At 67.2% G+C, this 17,951-nt stretch overlaps 2 protein-coding genes and 2 non-coding genes across 4 annotated transcripts in view; 3 read left to right on the top strand and 1 right to left on the bottom strand.

The window, feature by feature from the left end:
* Positions 1-8,908, top strand: part of LOC104566349 (RNA polymerase II subunit A) — a 56,939-nt gene extending 48,031 nt beyond the window's left edge. Inside the window, 6 exon segments of the mRNA XM_088537609.1 lie at positions 430-612; positions 2,074-2,277; positions 4,666-4,852; positions 6,188-6,301; positions 7,484-7,633; positions 7,715-8,908. Of these exon segments, the coding sequence (XP_088393735.1) occupies positions 430-612; positions 2,074-2,277; positions 4,666-4,852; positions 6,188-6,301; positions 7,484-7,633; positions 7,715-8,871 (1,995 nt within the window). The 3' untranslated portion in view covers positions 8,872-8,908.
* A 407-nt stretch (positions 8,909-9,315) lies between these two features.
* On the bottom strand, positions 9,316-9,397 carry TRNAL-UAG (transfer RNA leucine (anticodon UAG)). The gene has a single exon. It is a non-coding gene; the product is annotated as a tRNA-Leu (tRNA).
* A 977-nt stretch (positions 9,398-10,374) lies between these two features.
* On the top strand, positions 10,375-10,456 carry TRNAL-UAG (transfer RNA leucine (anticodon UAG)). Its single transcript has one exon. It is a non-coding gene; the product is annotated as a tRNA-Leu (tRNA).
* A 1,141-nt stretch (positions 10,457-11,597) lies between these two features.
* LOC148591417 (tumor necrosis factor ligand superfamily member 13-like) lies at positions 11,598-17,686 on the top strand. The gene is made up of 5 exons (XM_088537612.1): positions 11,598-11,769; positions 12,478-12,544; positions 13,391-13,438; positions 14,534-14,652; positions 17,582-17,686. The coding sequence occupies exons 1-5, from the start codon at positions 11,611-11,613 to the stop codon at positions 17,684-17,686; spliced, it is 498 nt and encodes a 165-aa protein (XP_088393738.1). The 5' UTR covers positions 11,598-11,610.
* The last annotated feature ends 265 nt before the right edge of the window (positions 17,687-17,951 follow it).

Raw genomic sequence — 17,951 nt, 5'->3', positions numbered from 1 at the left:
CACAGGGATGTCCAGGGAGCACCCATGGGTGCTCTTGGGGGTGCCAGGGAGCACCCATGGGTGCTTGCGTGGATGTGCAGGCTTCTAACACGCATGCAGCATGGCCATGAAGGTCCCCATGGGGATGTCTTGAAGGTCCAAGGTACCCCTGACAGTGCTGATAGACACCTAGGTGTCCAGGGAGCACCCATGGGTGCTCTTTTGGGTACCAGGGAGCACCCATGGGTACCAGGGAGCACCCATGGGTGCTCTCGAGGCTCTTGATACCTACCTGAAGGCCACCTGGAGATCTCCATGGATCTTCACGATCCATGGATCCACCTGGAGATCTCCATGAAGATCTTCTGGTGTCCCGGTTGCTGCAGGCGCCGCGGGCACCCCCGGGCGCTCCGGAGCAGCACCCATGGGTGTCGTCCCCCCCTTTTCCAGGTGTACATGCACCTGCCGCAGACGGACAACAAGAAGAAGATCATCATCACGGAGGACGGCGAGTTCAAGGCGCTCCAGGAGTGGATCCTGGAGACGGACGGCGTGAGCCTCATGCGGGTGCTGAGCGAGAAGGACGTGGACCCCGTGCGCACCACGTCCAACGACATCGTGGAGATCTTCACCGTGAGCGCCCCGGGGTGCCCGGGGGGTTTTGGGTGCTGGGATGCGCCCCAGGGTGCCCGTAGGGACCTTAATGGGGCTCCTTTGGGTGCCAGGGTGACCGTAGGGACCTTAACGGGGATCCTTCGGGTGTCAGGAATCAACTCAGGGTGCTCATAGGGACCTTAGTGGGGGTCCTTTGGGTGCCAGGATGCGCCCTGGGGTGCTCATGGGACCTTAATGGGGGTCCTCTGGGTGCTGGGATGCGCCCCAGGGTGCCCATAGGGACCTTAATGGGGATCCTTTGGGTGCTGGGACACTGTGTCACCAGGGTACCCATAGGGACCTTAATGGGGGTCCTTTGGGTGCCAGGACGGACCCCAGGGTGCCCATAGAGACCTTAATGGGGATCCTTTGGGTGCCAGGCATCACCTCAGGGTGCCCATAGGGACCTTAATGGGGCTCCTTTGGGTGCCAGGACGCCTGCGTTCTTAGGGTGTCTATAGGATCCTTTGGGTGCCTGGGTGACCCAGGCAGGGGAACATCAGGGTCCATATAGGGTCTATATAGAACATCCAGAACCCCAGGAGCATCAGGGTGCCCATGAGAACCTGGTAGGTGCCCAGAAGCTCCATGAAAGACCCATGGGTGCAGCCCATTAGCACCGAGGTGTCCATGGGTGCACGTGGGGGTGTCCGTGGGGCGTCCCCGGACGCCTGGGCCCCAGAGCTCCTTATGGGGATCCTATGGGTGCTGGAACATCTAGAACCCCAGGAGCATCAGGGTGCCCATGAGTACCTGGTAGGTGCCCAGAAGCTCCATGAAAGACCCAAGGGTGCAGCCCATTAGCACCGGGGTGTCCATGGGTGCATGTGGGGTGTCCATGGGGTGTCCCCGGACGCCTGGGCCCCATAGCTCCTTATGGGGATCCTGTGGGTGCTAGAACATCTAGAACCCCGGGAGCACCAGGATGCCCATGAGAACCTGGTAGGTGCCCAGAAGCTCCGTGGAAGACCCATGGGTGCAGCTCGTTAGCACCGGGGTGTCCATGGGTGCATGTGGGGTGTCCATGGGGTGTCCCCGGACGCCTGGGCCCCTGAGGTCCTTAGGGGATCCTGTGGGTGCTGGAACATCTGATGCTCCTGGGGTTCTAGGATTCCCATGAGAACCTGGTAGGTGCCCAGAAGCTCCATGAAAGACCCATGGGTGCAGCTCGTTAGCACCGGGGTGTCCATGGGTGCATGTGGGGTGTCCATGGGGCCTCCCCGGACGCCTGGGCCCCATAGTTTCTTATGGGGATCCTATGGGTGCTGGAACATCTAGAACCCCAGGAGCACCAGGATGCCCATGAGAACCTGGTAGGTGCCCAGAAGCTCCATGAAAGACCCATGGGTGCAGCCCGTTAGCACCGGGGTGTCCATGGGTGCACGTGGGGTGTCCGTGGGGTGTCCCCGGACGCCTGGGCCCACGGCGTGCCGCCCGCAGGTGCTGGGCATCGAGGCGGTGCGCAAGGCCCTGGAGCGGGAGCTCTACCACGTCATCTCCTTCGACGGCTCCTACGTCAACTACCGCCACCTGGCGCTGCTGTGCGACACCATGACGTCCCGCGGCCACCTCATGGCCATCACCCGCCACGGCGTCAACCGCCAGGACACCGGCCCCCTCATGAAGTGCTCCTTCGAGGAGACGGTGAGGCGTTTTGGGGCGCTTTGCTCGGATTTGGGGTGTCGGGGTGTCTTTGGGGGGTTGACTTGGCCAATGAAGGGTTGACTTGGCCAATGAAGGGTTGTTTGGGTGGAAGAACCAGCTTTGGGTGCTCTGAGCCACCCAAGGTGACATCATGAGGTTTTGGGGTGCCCTGGTTGGGTTTTGGGGTCCCTGGGGTGAAATTTGGGGTGTTCTGGTGGGATGTTGGGGTGTCTTTTGGGGGTTGACTTGGCCAATGAAGGGTTGTTTGGGTGGAAGAACCAGGTTTGGGTGCTCTGAGCCACCCGAGGTGACATCATGGGGTCTTGGGGTGCCCTGGTTGGGTTTTGGGGTGCCCTGGGTTCAGATTTGGGGTGTTCTGGTGGGATTTGTGGTGTCGGGGTGTCTTTTGGGGGTTGACTTGGCCAATGAAGGGTTGTTTTGGCCAACGAAGGGTTGTTTGGGTGGAAGAACCAGTTTTGGGTGCTCTGAGCCACCCCAGGTGGCATCATGGGGTCTTGGGGTGTCTTGGTTGAGTTTTGGGGTCCCTGGGGTTGGATTTGGGGTGTTCTGGTGGGATTTGGGGATGTTGGGGTGTCTTTTGGGGGTTGACTTGGCCAATGAAGGGTTGTTTGGGTGGAAGAACCAGATTTGGGTGCTCTGACCCAAGGTGACATCGTGGTTGGGTCTTGGGGTGCCCTGGTTGGGTTTTGGGGTGCCCTGGGGTCGGATTTGGGGTGTTCTGGTGGGATTTTGGGGTGTCAGGGTGTCTTTTGGGGGTTGACTTGGCCAACGAAGGGTTGTTGGGTGGAAGAACCAGATTTGGGTGCTCTGAGCCACCCGAGGTGACATCATGGGGTCTTGGGGTGCCCTGGTTGGGTCTTGGGGTGTCCTGGTTGGGTCTTGGGGTGCCCTGGTTGGGTTTTGGGGTCCCTGGGGTCAGATTTGGGGTGTTCTGGTGGGATTTTGGGTTGTCAGGGTGTCTTTTGGGGGTTGACTTGGCCAACGAAGGGTTGTTGGGTGGAAGAACCAGGTTTGGGTGCTTTGAGCCACCCGAGGTGACATCATGGGGTCTTGGGGTGTCCTGGTTGGGTTTTGGGGTGCCCTGGGGTGAAATTTGGGGTGTTCTGGTGGGATTTGGGGGTGTTGGGGTGGCTTTGGGGTGATTTGACCAGATGATGGGGGGGTTTGGAGCCCCTGGGGTGCTTTTGGGGGCCCCCCAGCTGTTTTTTGGGGCCCCAGGGTCGTTTTTGGGCCTCCGGATGGGGTTTTTGGGGCCCTAAGGTGGTTTTTGGCCCCCCAGGGTGGTTTTGGGGCCCCCAAGGTGGTTTTTTGGGCCTCCCGATGGGGTTTTTGGCCCCCCAGGTTGGTTTTTGGGCCTCCCGATGGGGTTTTTGGGCCCCTAGGGTGGTTTTCGGGCCTCCCAAGGGGGTTTTTGAGACCCCCAGGGTGCTTTTTTGGGCCCCCAGGGTGTTTTGGGGGCCCCCAGGTTGGTTTTTGGGCCCCCCTGGATGGTTTTTGGGGTCCCCAGGGTGGTTTTTCGCCCCCCAGGGTGGTTTTTGGCTCCCCAGGTTGGTTTTTGGCCCCCCCCAGGCTGTTTTTGGCCCCTCCAGGATGGTTTTTTGGCCCCCCAGACTGGTTTTTGGGCCTCCTGATGGGGTTTTTGGGCTCCCAGGGTGGTTTTTGGGCCCCCCAGGTTGGTTTTTGGGGTCCCCAGGGTGTTTTTGAGGCCCCCAGGGTGGTTTTTGGGCCTCCCAATGGGGTTTTTGGGCCCCCAGGGTGTTTTTTTTGGCCCCCCAGGGTGCTTTTTGGCCCCCCAGGGTGGTTTTTGGGTCCCCAGGCTGGTTTTTGGGGTCCCCAGGCTGTTTTTTGGGCCTCCCAATGGGGTTTTTCGTCCCCCCAGGGTGGTTTTTGGCCCCCCAGGGTGTTTTTTGGCACCCCCAGGGGTGTTTCGGGGCCCCCAGGATGGTTTTTGGGCCTCCCGATGGGGTTTTTTGGCCCCCCAGGTTGGTTTTTTGGCCCCCCCAGGCTGGTTTTTTGGGCCCCCCAGGGTGTTTTGGGGCCTCCCAATGAGGTTTTCGGTCCCCCAGGGTGGTTTTTGGGCCCCCCAGGGTAGTTTTTGGGGCTCCCGATGGGGCTTTTTGGCCCCCCAGGGTGTTTTTTTGGCCCCCCAGGGTGTTTTTTTGGCCCCCCAGGATGGTTTTTGGCCCCCCAGGGTGTTTTTGGGCTCCCAGGATGGTTTTTGGGCCTCCCAATGGGGTTTTCGTCCCCCCAGGCTGGTTTTCGGGCCCCCAGGGTGTTTTCGGGCCCCCCAGGCTGGTTTTTGGGCCCCCCAGGGTGGTTTTTGGGCCCCCCAGGCTGGTTTTCAGGTGCCATCCTCCCCCCGCGCAGGTGGACGTGCTCATGGAGGCGGCGGCGCACGGCGAGAGCGACCCCATGAAGGGCGTCTCGGAGAACATCATGCTGGGGCAGCTGGCGCCCGCCGGCACCGGCTGCTTCGACCTGCTGCTCGACGCCGAGAAGTGCAAACACGGCATGGAGATCCCCAGCGCCGTGCCCGGCCTGGGCGCCGGCGCCGGTGAGGGCCCCTTGGGGACATCGGGGTGGCCCGGACGCCTGGGCCCCCTTGGGGGCATCGGTGGGGCCTGGACACCTGGGCCCCCTTGGGGCAGATGGGGGCTGGCCCGGACGCCTGGGCCCCCTTGGGGGCATCGATGGGGCTCAGACACTTGGGCCCCCTTGGGGCAGATGGGAGCTGGCCCGGACGCCTGGGCCCCCTTTGGGTCTCCTGGGGCGGCTGGGGGCTGGCCCGGACGCCTGGGCCCCCTTGGGCAGGACGGGGCTGGCCCGGACGCCTGGGCCCCTTTGGGGACATCGGGGTGGCCCGGACGCCTGGGCCCCCTTTGGGGACATCGGTGGGACCCGGACGCCTGGGCCCACTTGGGTAGATGGGGGCCGGCCCGGACGCCTGGGCCCCTTTGGGTCTCCTAGGGTGGCCCGGATGCCTGGGCCCCCTTTGGGGGAATCGGTGGGGCCCGGACGCCTGGGCCCCCTTTGGGCCATTGTGGTGGCACTTGGGATGGCCCGGATGCCTGGGTCCCCTTGGAGCTGTTGGGGTGGCCCGGACGCCTGGGCCCCCTTGGGGCGGATGGGGGCCGGCCCGGACGCCTGGGCCCCCTTGGGTAGATGGGGGCTGGCCCGGACGCCTGGGCCCCCTTTGGGACCATTGGGGTGGCACATGGGGCGGTCTGGATGCCTGGGCCCCCTTGGGGCCGTTGGGGTGGCAGCTGGGCTGGCCCGGACGCCTGGGCCCCCTTGGGGCAGATGGGGGCTGGCCCGGACGCCTGGGCCCCCTTGGACAGGATGGGGCTGGCCCGGACGCCTGGGCCCCCGTGGAGCCATCGGGGTGGCAGCTGGGCTGGCCCGGACGCCTGGGCCCCCTTGGGACCATTGGGGTGGCAACTGGAGTGGCCCGGATGCCTGGGCCCCTTTGGGTAGATGGGGGCTGGCCCGGATGCCTGGGCCCCTTCGGGTCTCCTGGGGTGGCCCGGACGCCTGGGCCCCCTTGGGGACATCGGGGTGGCAACTGGAGTGGCCCGGATGCCTGGGCCCCTTTGGGGACATCGCGGGGGCCCGGACGCCTGGGCCCCCTTGGACAGGATGGGGCTGACCCGGACGCCTGGGCCCCCTTGGAGCCCTTGGGACCATTGGGGTGGCAGCTGGGGTGACCCAGACGCCTGGGCCCCCTTGGACACAATGGGGCTGGCCCGGACGCCTGGGCCCCCTTAGAGCCCTTGGGGCCATTGGGGTGGCCCGGACGCCTGGGCCCCCTTGGGGCTGTTGCTGGAGGGGCCCCCCGGGGCCTCCCCGGACGCCTGGGCCCGCTGACGCCGCCTCCCATCCCCCTTTGCAGCCACCGGGATGTTCTTCGGCTCCGCCCCCAGCCCCATGGGGGGGATGTCCCCGGCCATGACGCCCTGGAACCAGGGGGCCACCCCGGCCTATGGGGCCTGGTCCCCCAGCGTGGGTACGTGGGGACAACGGGGGACACCGCGGGACAGGGGGGGTTGGGGACAAGGGGGGGCTTTGGGGACACGGGGGGGACTTGGGGACACGGGGGGGGGCTTGGGGACACGGGGGGGACTTGGGGACACGGGGGGGGGTTGGGGACACGGGGGAGGGGCCTTGGGGACACAGAGGGGGGGACTTGGGGACATGTCGGGGGGCACCAGGAGGTGGTTGGGGGACACAGGGACAAACTGGGGGACACGGGGACAAAGTGGGGACCGGCTGGGGGACACTTGGGGGGCACTGGGGGCTCTTGAGGGGACCCTTGGGGTCCCCCCTCGCCGCCTGTTGTTCTTCCTGTTCCCCCGCCGCCTGTTCCTGTTGCCTCGCTGCCTGTCGTTGCTCCCATCTCGTTTCCTCGACGCCTGTTGTTGCTCGCACCCCCCGGTCCCTCTCCGCCTGTTCCCACCTCCGCCTGTTCTTGTTCCCCGCTCCCCTTCGCTCACCGCCTGATGTTGCTCCCATCCCCTTTGCCCTCCGCCTGTTGTTTTCCCCTTGCTCCCCCATCCCGCTCGCTCTCCGCCTGTTGTTTTCCCCTTGCTCCCCCATCCCGCTCGCTCTCCGCCTGTTGTTTTCCCCTTGTTCCCCCCATCCCATTCGCTCTCCGCCTGTTGTTTTCCCCTTGTTCCCCCCATCCCATTCGCTCTCCGCCTGTTGTTTTCCCCTTGTTCCCCCCATCCCGCTCGCTCTCCGCCTGTTGTTTTCCCCTTGTTCCCCCCATCCCGCTCGCTCTCCGCCTGTTGTTTTCCCCTTGTTCCCCCCATCCCGCTCGCTCTCCGCCTGTTGTTTTCCCCTTGCTCCCCCATCCCGCACGCTCTCCGCCTGTTGTTTTCCCCTTGTTTCCCCCATCCCGCTCGCTCTCCGCCTGTTGTTTTCCCCTTGTTCCCCCCCGTCTCGCTCAACTCTGCCTGTTGTTGCCCCCATCCCGCTCGCTCTCCGCCTGTTGTTTTCCCCTTGTTCCCCCCATCCCGCTCACTCTCCGCCTGTTGTTTTCCCCTTGCTCCCCCATCCCGCTCGCTCTCCGCCTGTTGTTTTCCCCTTGTTCCCCCATCCCGCTCAACTCTCTGCCTGTTGTTGCCCCCATCCCGCTCGCTCTCCGCCTGTTGTCGCCCCGCTCACCGCCTGTTGCCGCCCCCTACAGGCAGCGGGATGACCCCCGGCGGCGCCGGCTTCTCCCCCAGCGCCGCCTCCGACGCCAGCGGCTTCAGCCCCGGCTACTCCCCGGCCTGGTCGCCAACACCGGGATCCCCGGGCTCCCCGGGCCCCTCCAGCCCCTACATCCCGTCACCAGGTGAGCAACACCCGCCGGGACCCCCGCCCCGCACCGCCGGCAACACCCGCACACGCCCCGCTCACCCCCGTCTCCGCACAGGCGGCGCCATGTCGCCCAGCTACAGCCCCACGTCGCCCGCCTACGAGCCCCGCTCGCCGGGCGGCTACACCCCGCAGAGCCCCAGCTACAGCCCCACCAGCCCCAGCTACAGCCCGACGTCGCCCAGCTACAGCCCGACGTCGCCCAACTACAGCCCGACTTCGCCGAGCTACAGCCCGACATCTCCAAGCTACAGCCCGACTTCGCCGAGCTACAGCCCAACCTCACCGAGCTACAGCCCCACATCTCCAAGCTACAGCCCCACCAGCCCCAGCTACAGCCCGACGTCGCCCAGCTACAGCCCGACGTCGCCCAGTTACAGCCCCACTTCGCCCAGCTACAGCCCCACATCTCCAAGCTACAGCCCTACCAGCCCGAGCTACAGCCCGACTTCTCCAAGCTACAGCCCAACATCTCCCAGCTACAGCCCCACGAGCCCCAGCTACAGCCCAACTTCGCCCAGCTACAGCCCCACCAGCCCCAACTACAGCCCGACTTCACCCAACTATACTCCAACCAGCCCCAGCTACAGCCCGACTTCCCCAAGCTACAGCCCCACCAGCCCAAACTACACCCCAACTTCGCCCAATTACAGCCCCACCAGCCCCAGCTACAGCCCGACTTCTCCGAGCTACAGCCCGACTTCGCCCAGCTACAGCCCCTCGAGCCCTCGCTACACCCCGCAGTCCCCTACCTACACCCCCTCGAGCCCCAGCTACAGCCCCAGCAGCCCCAGCTACAGCCCAACCTCGCCCAAGTACACCCCGACCAGCCCCTCCTACAGCCCCAGCTCCCCGGAGTACACCCCGACCAGCCCCAAGTACAGCCCAACCAGCCCCAAGTACAGCCCGACCAGCCCCAAGTACAGCCCCACCTCGCCTACCTACAGCCCCACGACTCCCAAGTACAGCCCCACATCACCCACCTACAGCCCAACCTCCCCCGTCTACACCCCCACGAGCCCCAAGTACAGCCCCACATCACCCACCTACAGCCCCACCAGCCCCAAGTACAGCCCCACGTCGCCCACCTACAGCCCCACCAGCCCCAAGGGCTCCACCTACAGCCCCACGTCCCCCGGCTACAGCCCCACGTCACCCACCTACAGCCTCACCAGCCCGGCCATCAGCCCCGACGACAGCGACGAGGACAACTGAGCCGGGGGTAGGGGCCCGGCGCCGCCTGTGGGGGTGACAGGGGGAGGACTCCCCCGGCCGGGGGTTGTGGGGCCGGTTGTGCGTCACCCCAACGCAGACAACGTAACTCACGGGGCTCGTTAGCTAACGAGGGGGTTCCCCGCGTGGGGGGTATTTGGGGTGTTCGTTGTAGGGGGTAGGGGCACCGCGCGGTGGCGGCTTCGGGTGTACGAGGCGGGGGGTCCGTCCCCCAACTCCGCCTGTACTTGGAGGCCGAAACCGCTTGTAACTTCGGCTTTGGCTTTTGGTTTTTTGGGGGCAAATAAAAACTTTTACTCATTTTCACTCCTTGTCTCTCTGGTCCCTGCGGCGCCGGGGAAGGGCCCAGGCGTCCGGGCCGGGGCCCAGGCGTCCGGGTGAAGGGGGTTAAAAAGAAAGGGGGGTAGGGGGGGTTTGGGGTCCCGTTGGCAGCGGTGGGATTCGAACCCACGTCCCCGCGGGGACTGGAGCCTAAATCCAGCGCCTTGGACCGCTCGGCCACGCTACCGGGGTGGGGGGCTGCCCGGACGCCTGGGCCCCTCTCCCATGACCCCTTTGCAGGGAATGACAGGGATGGGGGGGTTAGAAATGGTGCTAGGGGGGTTCCCCGGACGCCTGGGCCCTTCCCCTATTGGATACCAGGGACTCGGACGCCTGGGCCCCTCTCCTGCAACCGTCTCCCCCCTGCAAAACCCGGGTGCAAAGAGCCGGGGGTGGCGCTGGGGGGTCCCCGGACGCCTGGGCCCCTCCTGTATCGGATACCAGGGACTCGGACGCCTGGGCCCCTCTCCTGTGACCCCTTTGCAGGGAATGGTGGGGACAGAGGGGGTTGGAAATGGTGCTGGGGGGGTCCCCGGACGCCTGGGCCCCTCCAAGCCCGGACGCCCGGGCCCTTCCCGTATTGGACACCAGGGACTCGGACGCCTGGGCTCCTCTAGGCCCGGACGCCTGGGCCCCTCTCCCGTGACCCCTTTGCAGGGAATGGCAGGGATGGGGGGGGGTTAGAAATGGTGCTGGGGGGTTCCCCGGACGCCTGGGCCCTTCCCCTATTGGATACCAGGGACTCGGACGCCTGGGCCCCTCTCCTGCAACCGTCTCCCCCCTGCAAAACCCGGGTGCAAAGAGCAGGGGGTGGCGCTGGGGGGTCCCCGGACGCCTGGGCCCCTCCAAGCCCGGACGCCCGGGCCCCTCCTGTATCGGATACCAGGGACTCGGACGCCTGGGCCCCTCTCCCGTGACCCCTTTGCAGGGAATGGTGGGGACAGAAGGGGTTGGAAATGGTGCTGGGGGGGTCCCCGGACGCCTGGGCCCCTCCAAGCCCGGACGCCTGGGCCCCTCTCCTGTATTGGATACCGGGGACTCGGACGCCTGGGCCCCTCTCCCGTGACCCCTCTGCAAACCCCAGATGCGGGTGTTGGATGCACAGGACTGGGGGGGCGGGGAGCCCCCCGGACGCCTGGGCCCCTCCCCAGGGCCGGGGCGGGCGGTAGCGTGGCCGAGCGGTCTAAGGCGCTGGATTTAGGCTCCAGTCCCCGCGGGGACGTGGGTTCGAATCCCACCGCTGCCAGGGGCCCCTTTTGGCGCCCGAAACGCCCCCGTTTGGGGGGGATTTTCGCCCTCTTTGCACACGTGACCCCCCCCCTTGCACACGCGTGTGCACACGTGACCCCCCCCTTGCACACACGTGTGCACACGTGACCCCCCCTTGCACACGTGACCCCCCCCCGGGGGCTTTGCACACTCATGCCCCCCCCCCTTGCACCATCCCCTTGGCCTTGCACACGGGCGTTCGTTTTGCACACGACTCCTTTGCACACGCACCTCTGTTTTGCACGCTCGCCCCCCCCCCCCGGCCGCTTTGCACACTCAGGCCTTTGCACCCGCCCCTCCACGTTTTGCACACGCACCTTAATAACCCCCCGGCCCCAATCCCTGCTTTGGGCCCTAGGACTCTGGGATGGGAAGGAATCCCTGGAATGGGACGGGATGGGATTGGGATGGACGGGATGGGATTGGGATGGACGGAATGGGATTGGGATGGACGGAATCCCCTCGGGAGCAGCTGGGGGGACAGGTTAGAAGCAGGGGGTGCCCGTCCCGGACGCCTGGGCCCCTGGGAGCGACGGGCAGCGGGAGGCGGATCCCGGACGCCCGCGGGATCCCCGGACGCCGGGGCCCTTTGGCGGGAACGGGTTCCCGGGCACCTGGGCGGCAGGGCGGGGCACCCGGACGCCTGGGCCCCTTGGCAGGAGCCGAAGGTTTCCGGGGCCGCAGGTTCCTCCCCGCCTTGCGCAAGATCCCGGCGCGGGGCCGTCCCGGACGCCTGGGCCCCTTGCGGGGCGGGGGGGGGGACTTGGGCTCCCTTGGGACAGCAGCACCCAGGGAGCACCCGGACGCCTGGGCCCTCGGCGCAGGGGTGGGGGCAGGAGCGGGGAGCGCCCGGACGCCTGGGCCCCTCGGAGCAACTGGGGGGGGGGGGGGGGCTGTCCCGGACGCCTGGGCCCCCTAGAGAAACTGGGGGTCCCGGACGCCTGGGCCCCTTGGGAGTAGCCGGGGGGGTCCCGGACGCCTGGGCCCCTTGGGAGTAGCCAGGGGCAGGTTAAAGGGAGGGGAAACCCGGCCCGGACGCCTGGGCCCCCTAGAGCAATTGGGGGTCCCGGACGCCCGGGCCCATAGGAGTGACCGGGGGAGGGGGGATCCCGGACGCCCGGGCCCATAGGAATGGCAGGGCCCTCCCGGACGCCTGGGCCCGCGGGGAGGCGGTGGCTGGGGGGGGCGGCGGCGCTGGGGACCCTCCTGTGTCTCCTGGTGCTCCTGGAGCAGCGGCGGGAGCTGCGGGAGCTGCGGGGGCAGCTGGAGGCGCTGAGGGGGCGGCTGCAGGTGAGCCGGACGCCTGGGCCCCTTTTGGGGTCCTGGGGACACAATGGGGGGGGTTGGGGGTCACCCGGACGCCTGGGCCCCTTGGGACACAATGGGGGGAAATTGGGGGTCACCCGGACGCCTGGGCCCCTTTTGGGGTCCTGGGGACCCATTGGGGTGGGTTGGGGGTCACCCGGACACCTGGGCCCCTTTGGGGGTGACCCGGATGCCTGGGTCCCTTTGGGGGTGGATCCGGACGCCTGAGCCCCTGGGGGAGGGACCTGGACGCCTGGGCCCCTTTGGGGGGGGACTCGGACGCCTGGGCCCCTTCTGGGGTCCTGGGGACACAATGGGGGGGGTTGGGGGTCACCCGGACGCCTGGGCCCCTCTTGGAGACACAATGGGGGGAAATTGGGGGTCACCCGGACGCCTGGGCCCCTTTGGGGACACAATGGGGGGAAATTGGGGGTCACCCGGACGCCTGGGCCCCTTCTGGGGGGGGACTCGGACGCCTGGGCCCCCAGGGCTGGCGGGGGTGGGGGGGGGCAGCAGGTGCCATCTCTGCCTGTCCCAACCTGTCCCCACGTGTGCGCTGGGCTGGGTGACACGTAAGCGCCAGGACACCGGGGGGGGGGGGGGGGGGACACCCGGACGCCTGGGCCCCTTTGGGGGGTCACCCGGACGCCTGGGCCCCTGGTGTGACACCAACCTCCCCTCCCCCACCCCCAGCAGGACCCCTGGGGCGGCCGCGACCGCCGGGAACTGGGGACCCCCCCGGGGAAAGGCTGGGGGTCCCGTGAGTGAGGGGACATTGGGGACATTGGGGGACATGGGAGGACAGGGGGGACATGGGGGACATGGGGGACATGTGGGGACATGGAGGGAAATGGGGACATGGGGGACATGGGGGACATGGGGGGACATGGGGACATGGGGACATGGGGGGACATGGGGGACATGGGGGACATGGGGACATGTGGGGACATGGGGGACATGGGGGGACATGGGGGACATGGGGGACATGGGGGTCATGGGGGGTCATGGGGGACATGGGGGACATGGGGGACATGGGGGACATGGGGACATGGGGACATGGGGGACATGGGGGGTCATGGGGGGACATGGGGACATGGGGGACATGGGGGACATGGGGGACATGGGGACATGGGGGACATGGGGGGGTCATGGGGGACATGGGGGACATGGGGGATATGGGGACATGGGGGACATGGGGGACATGGGGGGACATTGGGGACATGGGGGACATGGGGGGACATGGGGGTCATGGGGGGACATTGGGGACATGGGGGACATGGGGGACAGGGGGGACATGGGGACATGGGGGACAGGGGAGGACAGGGGGGAATTAGGTGATATGGGGACATGGGGGATATTGGGGACGTGGGGACATGTGGGGACATGGGGACATGGGGGGACATGGGGACATGGGACATGCCATAGGGACATGGACATGCGGGGACACTGGGGGGACATGGCGGGCAAGGGGGAACATGGAGGGACATGGAGTGACATTGGCGACAGGGGGAGACATGGGGGGACATGGGGACACAGGGGGGACATGGGGGACATGGGGGACATGGGGGGACACAGGGGACGCCCCGGGTGACACGGGTGTCCCCAGGCACCCGCTCGGTTCTGCACCTGGTCCCCAACAGCCGCTTCAGTGTCGGTGGGTGAGCCCGGACGCCTGGGCCCCTTTTAGGGGGGGGGACCCGGACGCCTGGGCCCCTTTTGGGAGGGCAGGGGGGGGTCCCGGACGCCTGGGCCCCTTTTGGGGGGGGGGGGGACCCGGACGCCTGGGCCCCTTTTGGGGGGGTCCCGGACGCCTGGGCCCCTTGGGGGGGGCAAGGGGGGGTCCCGGACGCCTGGGCCCCTTTGGAGGGGGGTCCCGGACGCCTGGGCCCCTTTTAGGGGGGGGACCCGGACGCCTGGGCCCCTTGGGGGGGGTCCCGGACGCCTGGGCCCCTTTTGGGGGTGGGGGTCCCGGACGCCTGGGCCCCTTTTGGGGGGGCGGGGGGGGGTCCCGGACGCCTGGGCCCCCTGTGGCCCCCCCCAGATCCATGGGGGGGGGGGGGGGGCACTCAGGGGGTCCCTGTGTCCCCAATGGCGGTGACACTGCGGGGGGGGGGGTGACAGAGGTGGCCATGGGGGGGGGATTGTCCCATGTCACCCATGAGTGACGCGGAGGTGACACGGGGGGGGGGGGTGACAAAGGTGGCCTGGGGGGGGGTGGGGGTGACACTGGTGGCCCCATGGGACATGGAGGTGACAGGGGGGGTGGCCCGGGGGGGGGTCTATGGGGCCAGGGAGCCCATGGGGGGGTCCCCCCGTGTCCCCATGTGACCCCATGGTGACGCGGTGGCCCCGGGGTGGCAGGTGACGGGGACGTCACGGAGGTGGCCGGGGGTCCCCATGGGGACATGGAGGTGACAGGGGGGTGGCCCAGAGGGGGGTCCCCATGTGTCCCCACGGTGACACTGGGTGGCCCTGGGGGGTGGCAGGTGACGGGGACGTCACTGAGGTGGCCGGGGGGGTCCCCCCATGTCCCCATGTGTCCCCATGGTGACGCGGTGGCCCCGGGGGGGGTGGCAGGTGACAGGGACGTCACCGAGGTGGCCCGGGGGGGGGGGTCCCCGTGTCCCCATGTGTCCCCATGGTGACGCGGTGGCCCCGGGGGGGGTGGCAGGTGACGGGACGTCACCGAGGTGGCCGGGGGGTCCCCCCCATGTCCCCATGGTGACGCGGTGGCCCCGGGGGGTGGCAGGTGACGGGGACGTCACCGAGGTGGCCTGGGAGCCGCTGCTGCGTCGGGGACGGGGGCTGGAGCCGCACGGGCCCCTGGTGGCCGTGACACGGCCAGGGCTCTACCTGGTCTACAGCCAGGTGACACCGTGTCCCCCACCGTGTCCCCAATGTGTCCTCAATGTGTCCCCAACGTGTCCCCATGTCCCCAATGTGTCCCCGTGTCCCAACGTGTCCCCAATGTCCCCAATGTGTCCCCAACGTGTCCCCATGTCCCCTATGTGTCCCTATCAGGTGCCCAGGGCTCTACCTGGTCTACAGCCAGGTGACACCGTGTCCCCACCGTGTCCCCAATGTGTCCTCAATGTGTCCCCAACGTGTCCCCATGTCCCCACGTCCCCAACGTGTCCCCATGTCCCAATGCGTCCCCAACATGTCCCCGTGTCCCCAATGTGTCCCCATGTCCCCAATGTGTCCTCAACATGTCCCCAACATGTCCCCATGTCCCCAACGTGTCCTCAACGTGTCCCCGTGTCCCCATGTCCCCAACGTGTCCCCACCGTGTCCCCCAACGTGTCCTCAACGTGTCCCCATGTCCCCAATGTGTCCCCATGTCCCCATGTCCCCAACATGTCCCCAACGTGTCCCCATGTCCCCTGTGTGTCCCTATCAGGTGCCCAGGGCTCTACCTGGCATACAGCCAGGTGACACCGTGTCCCCAACGCGTCCCCATGTCCCCAACGTGTCCCCCTGTCCCCAACATGTCCCTGCCGGGTCCCCAACGTCCCGGCTGGGTTCCCAATGTCCCCAATGCCCCTTACTGGTCCCCAACGTGTCCCCAATGTCCCTGCTGGGTCCCCAGTGCTCCAATGTCCCCAGTGTCCCTGCTGGGTCCCTATTGTCCACAATGCCCCTAGTGGGTCCCCAATGTCCCTGGTGGGTCCCCAGAGCCTCCGCCGTGTCCCCGGTGTCCCCAACATGTCCCCAACGTCCCTCCTGGGTCCCCAGTGTCCCCAATGCCCCTAGTGGGTCCCCAATGTCCCTGCTGGGTCCCCAGTGCTCCAATGTCCCCAGTGTCAATGCTGGGTCCCTATTGTCCCCAATGCCCCTAGCGGGTCCCCAATGTCCCTGCTGGGTCCCCGGCGTCCCCAAGCGCCCCCGCCGTGTCCCTGGTGTCCCCAATGTCCCTGACAGGTCCCCAACGTCCCTGCTGGGTCCTCAGTGTCCCCCCCTGCGCCCCCGCCATGTCCCCCGGTGTCCCCAATGTCCCCAATGTCCCTGACGGGTCCCTGGTGTCCCCAACATGTCCCCAATGTCCCTGCTGGGTCCCCAGTGCTCCAATGTCCCCAGTATCCCTGCTGGGTCCCTAGTGTCCCCAGTGCCCCTAGCAGGTCCCCAATGTCCCTAGCGTCCCCCCCAGCGCCCCCGCCGTGTCCCCAATGTCCCTGCTGGGTCTCCAGTGTCCCCAATGCCCCTGGGGGTCCCCAAGGTCCCTGCTGGGTCCCTGGTGTCCCCAATGTCCCTAATGTCCCTGGGGGGTCCACAACGTCCCTGCTGAGCCCCCGGTGTCCCCAATGTCCCCAATGCCCCTAGCGGGTCCCCAGTGTCCCTAGAGCCCCCCCAGAGTCCCCGCCGTGTCCCCAATGTCCCCAACATGTCCCCAATGTCCCTGCTGGGTCCCTAGTGTCCCCAATGCCCCTAGTGGGTCCCCAATGTCCCTAGCGTCCCCCCCAGCGCCCCCGCCATGTCCCTGGTGTCCCCAACATGTCCCCAACGACCCTGCTGGGTCCCTAGTGTCCCCCAATGTCCCCAATGCCCCCTGGCGGGTCCCCAGTATCCCTGCTGGGTCCCTGGTGTCCCCAATGTCCCCAATGTCCCTTCTGGGTCCCCAGTGCTCCAATGTCCCAGTGTCAATGCTGGGTCCCTATTGTCCCCAATGCCCCTAGTGGGTCCCCAATGTCCCTGGTGGGTCCCCAGAGCCTCCGCCGTGTCCCCCGGTGTCCCCAACATGTCCCCAACGTCCCTCCTGGGTCCCCAGTGTCCCCAATGCCCCTAGTGGGTCCCCAATGTCCCTGCTGGGTCCCCAGTGCTCCAATGTCCCCAGTGTCAATGCTGGGTCCCTATTGTCCCCAATGCCCCTAGCGGGTCCCCAATGTCCCTGCTGGGTCCCTGGCGTCCCCAAGCGCCCCCGCCGTGTCCCCGGTGTCCCCAATGTCCCCAATGTCCCTGACGGGTCCCTGGTGTCCCCAACATGTCCCCAATGTCCCTGCTGGGTCCCCAGTGCTCCAATGTCCCCAGTGTCCCTGCTGGGTCCCCAATGCCCCTAGCGGGTCCCCAATGTCCCTAGCGTCCCCCCCCAGCGCCCCCGCCGTGTCCCCAACGTCCCTGCTGGGTCCTTATTGTCCCCAATGCCCCTAGTGGGTCCCCAATGTCCCTGGTGGGTCCCCAGAGCCCCCGCCATGTCCCCGGTGTCCCCAACATGTCCCCAATGTCCCCCCAGCGCCCCCACTGTGTCCCCAGCGTCCCCAATGTCCCCAACATGTCCCCAATGTCCCTGCTGGGTCCCTAGTGTCCCCAATGTCCCCAGCGTCCCCCCAGCGTCCCCAATGTCCCCAATGCCCCTAGCGGGTCCCCAATGTCCCTGGTGGGTCCGTAGAGCCCCCGCCATGTCCCCGGTGTCCCCAACATGTCCCCAGTGTGTCCCCAACGTCCCTGCTGGGTCCCCAATGTCCCCCCAGCATCCCCACCATGTCCCCAGCATCCCCAATGTCCCCAACATGTCCCCAATGTCCCTGCTGGGGCCCTAGTGTCCCCAATGTCCCCAATGCCCCTGATGGGTCCCCAATGTCCCTGCTGGGGCCCTAGTGTCCCCAATGCCCCTAGTGGGTCCCCAATGTCCCTAGCGTCCCCCCAGCGCCCCTGCCATGTCCCTGGTGTCCCCAACATGTCCCCAATGTCCCTGCTGGGTCCCCAGTGCTCCAATGTCCCCAGTGTCCCTGCTGGGTCCCTAGTGTCCCCAATGTCCCCAGCGTCCCCCCAGCGTCCCCAATGTCCCCAATGTCCCCCCCAGGTGCTGTTCGGGGACCCCACGTTCGCCATGGGGCAGGTGGTGCTGCGGGGGGCCGGGGGGCGCGGGGGCCCCCCCAGCCGCTGCTGCGGTGCGTGCGGAGCATGAGCCCCCCCCCGCGGGCGCACGCGTCCTGCTTCACCGCGGGTACCTGGGGGGAATGGGGACATGGGGACAATGGGGACAATGGGGGGACATGGGGACAATGGGGGGAATGGGGACAATGGGGACCATGGGGGAATGGGGGAATGGGGATGATGGGGACATGGGGACAATGGGGGGAATGGGGAGCATGAGCCCCCCCCCGCGGGCGCACGCGTCCTGCTTCACCGCGGGTACCTGGGGGAATGGGGACATGGGGACAATGGGGACA

This window comes from Tinamus guttatus, unplaced genomic scaffold (assembly GCF_059628265.1).
Source record: "Tinamus guttatus ecotype Peru unplaced genomic scaffold, ASM5962826v1 Tinamus_guttatus_pri_ptg000825l, whole genome shotgun sequence".
Taxonomy (NCBI): domain Eukaryota; kingdom Metazoa; phylum Chordata; class Aves; order Tinamiformes; family Tinamidae; genus Tinamus; species Tinamus guttatus.
Note: the sequence above shows the minus strand (reverse complement) of the source record. Positions and strands in the feature narration are given on the sequence as shown.

What these genes read in the sequence shown, in the direction of transcription:
- LOC148591417 (XM_088537612.1), top strand. Translation starts at nt 11,611, where the DNA reads ATGGCAGGGCCCTCCCGGACGCCTGGGCCCGCGGGGAGGCGGTGGCTG. An exon ending in GGGGAAAGGCTGGGGGTCCC is followed by an intron (nt 12,545 to 13,390) that starts GTGAGTGAGGGG and finishes GGGTGTCCCCAG; the next exon opens with GCACCCGCTCGGTTCTGCAC. An exon ending in TCTACCTGGTCTACAGCCAG is followed by an intron (nt 14,653 to 17,581) that starts GTGACACCGTGT and finishes TGTCCCCCCCAG; the next exon opens with GTGCTGTTCGGGGACCCCAC.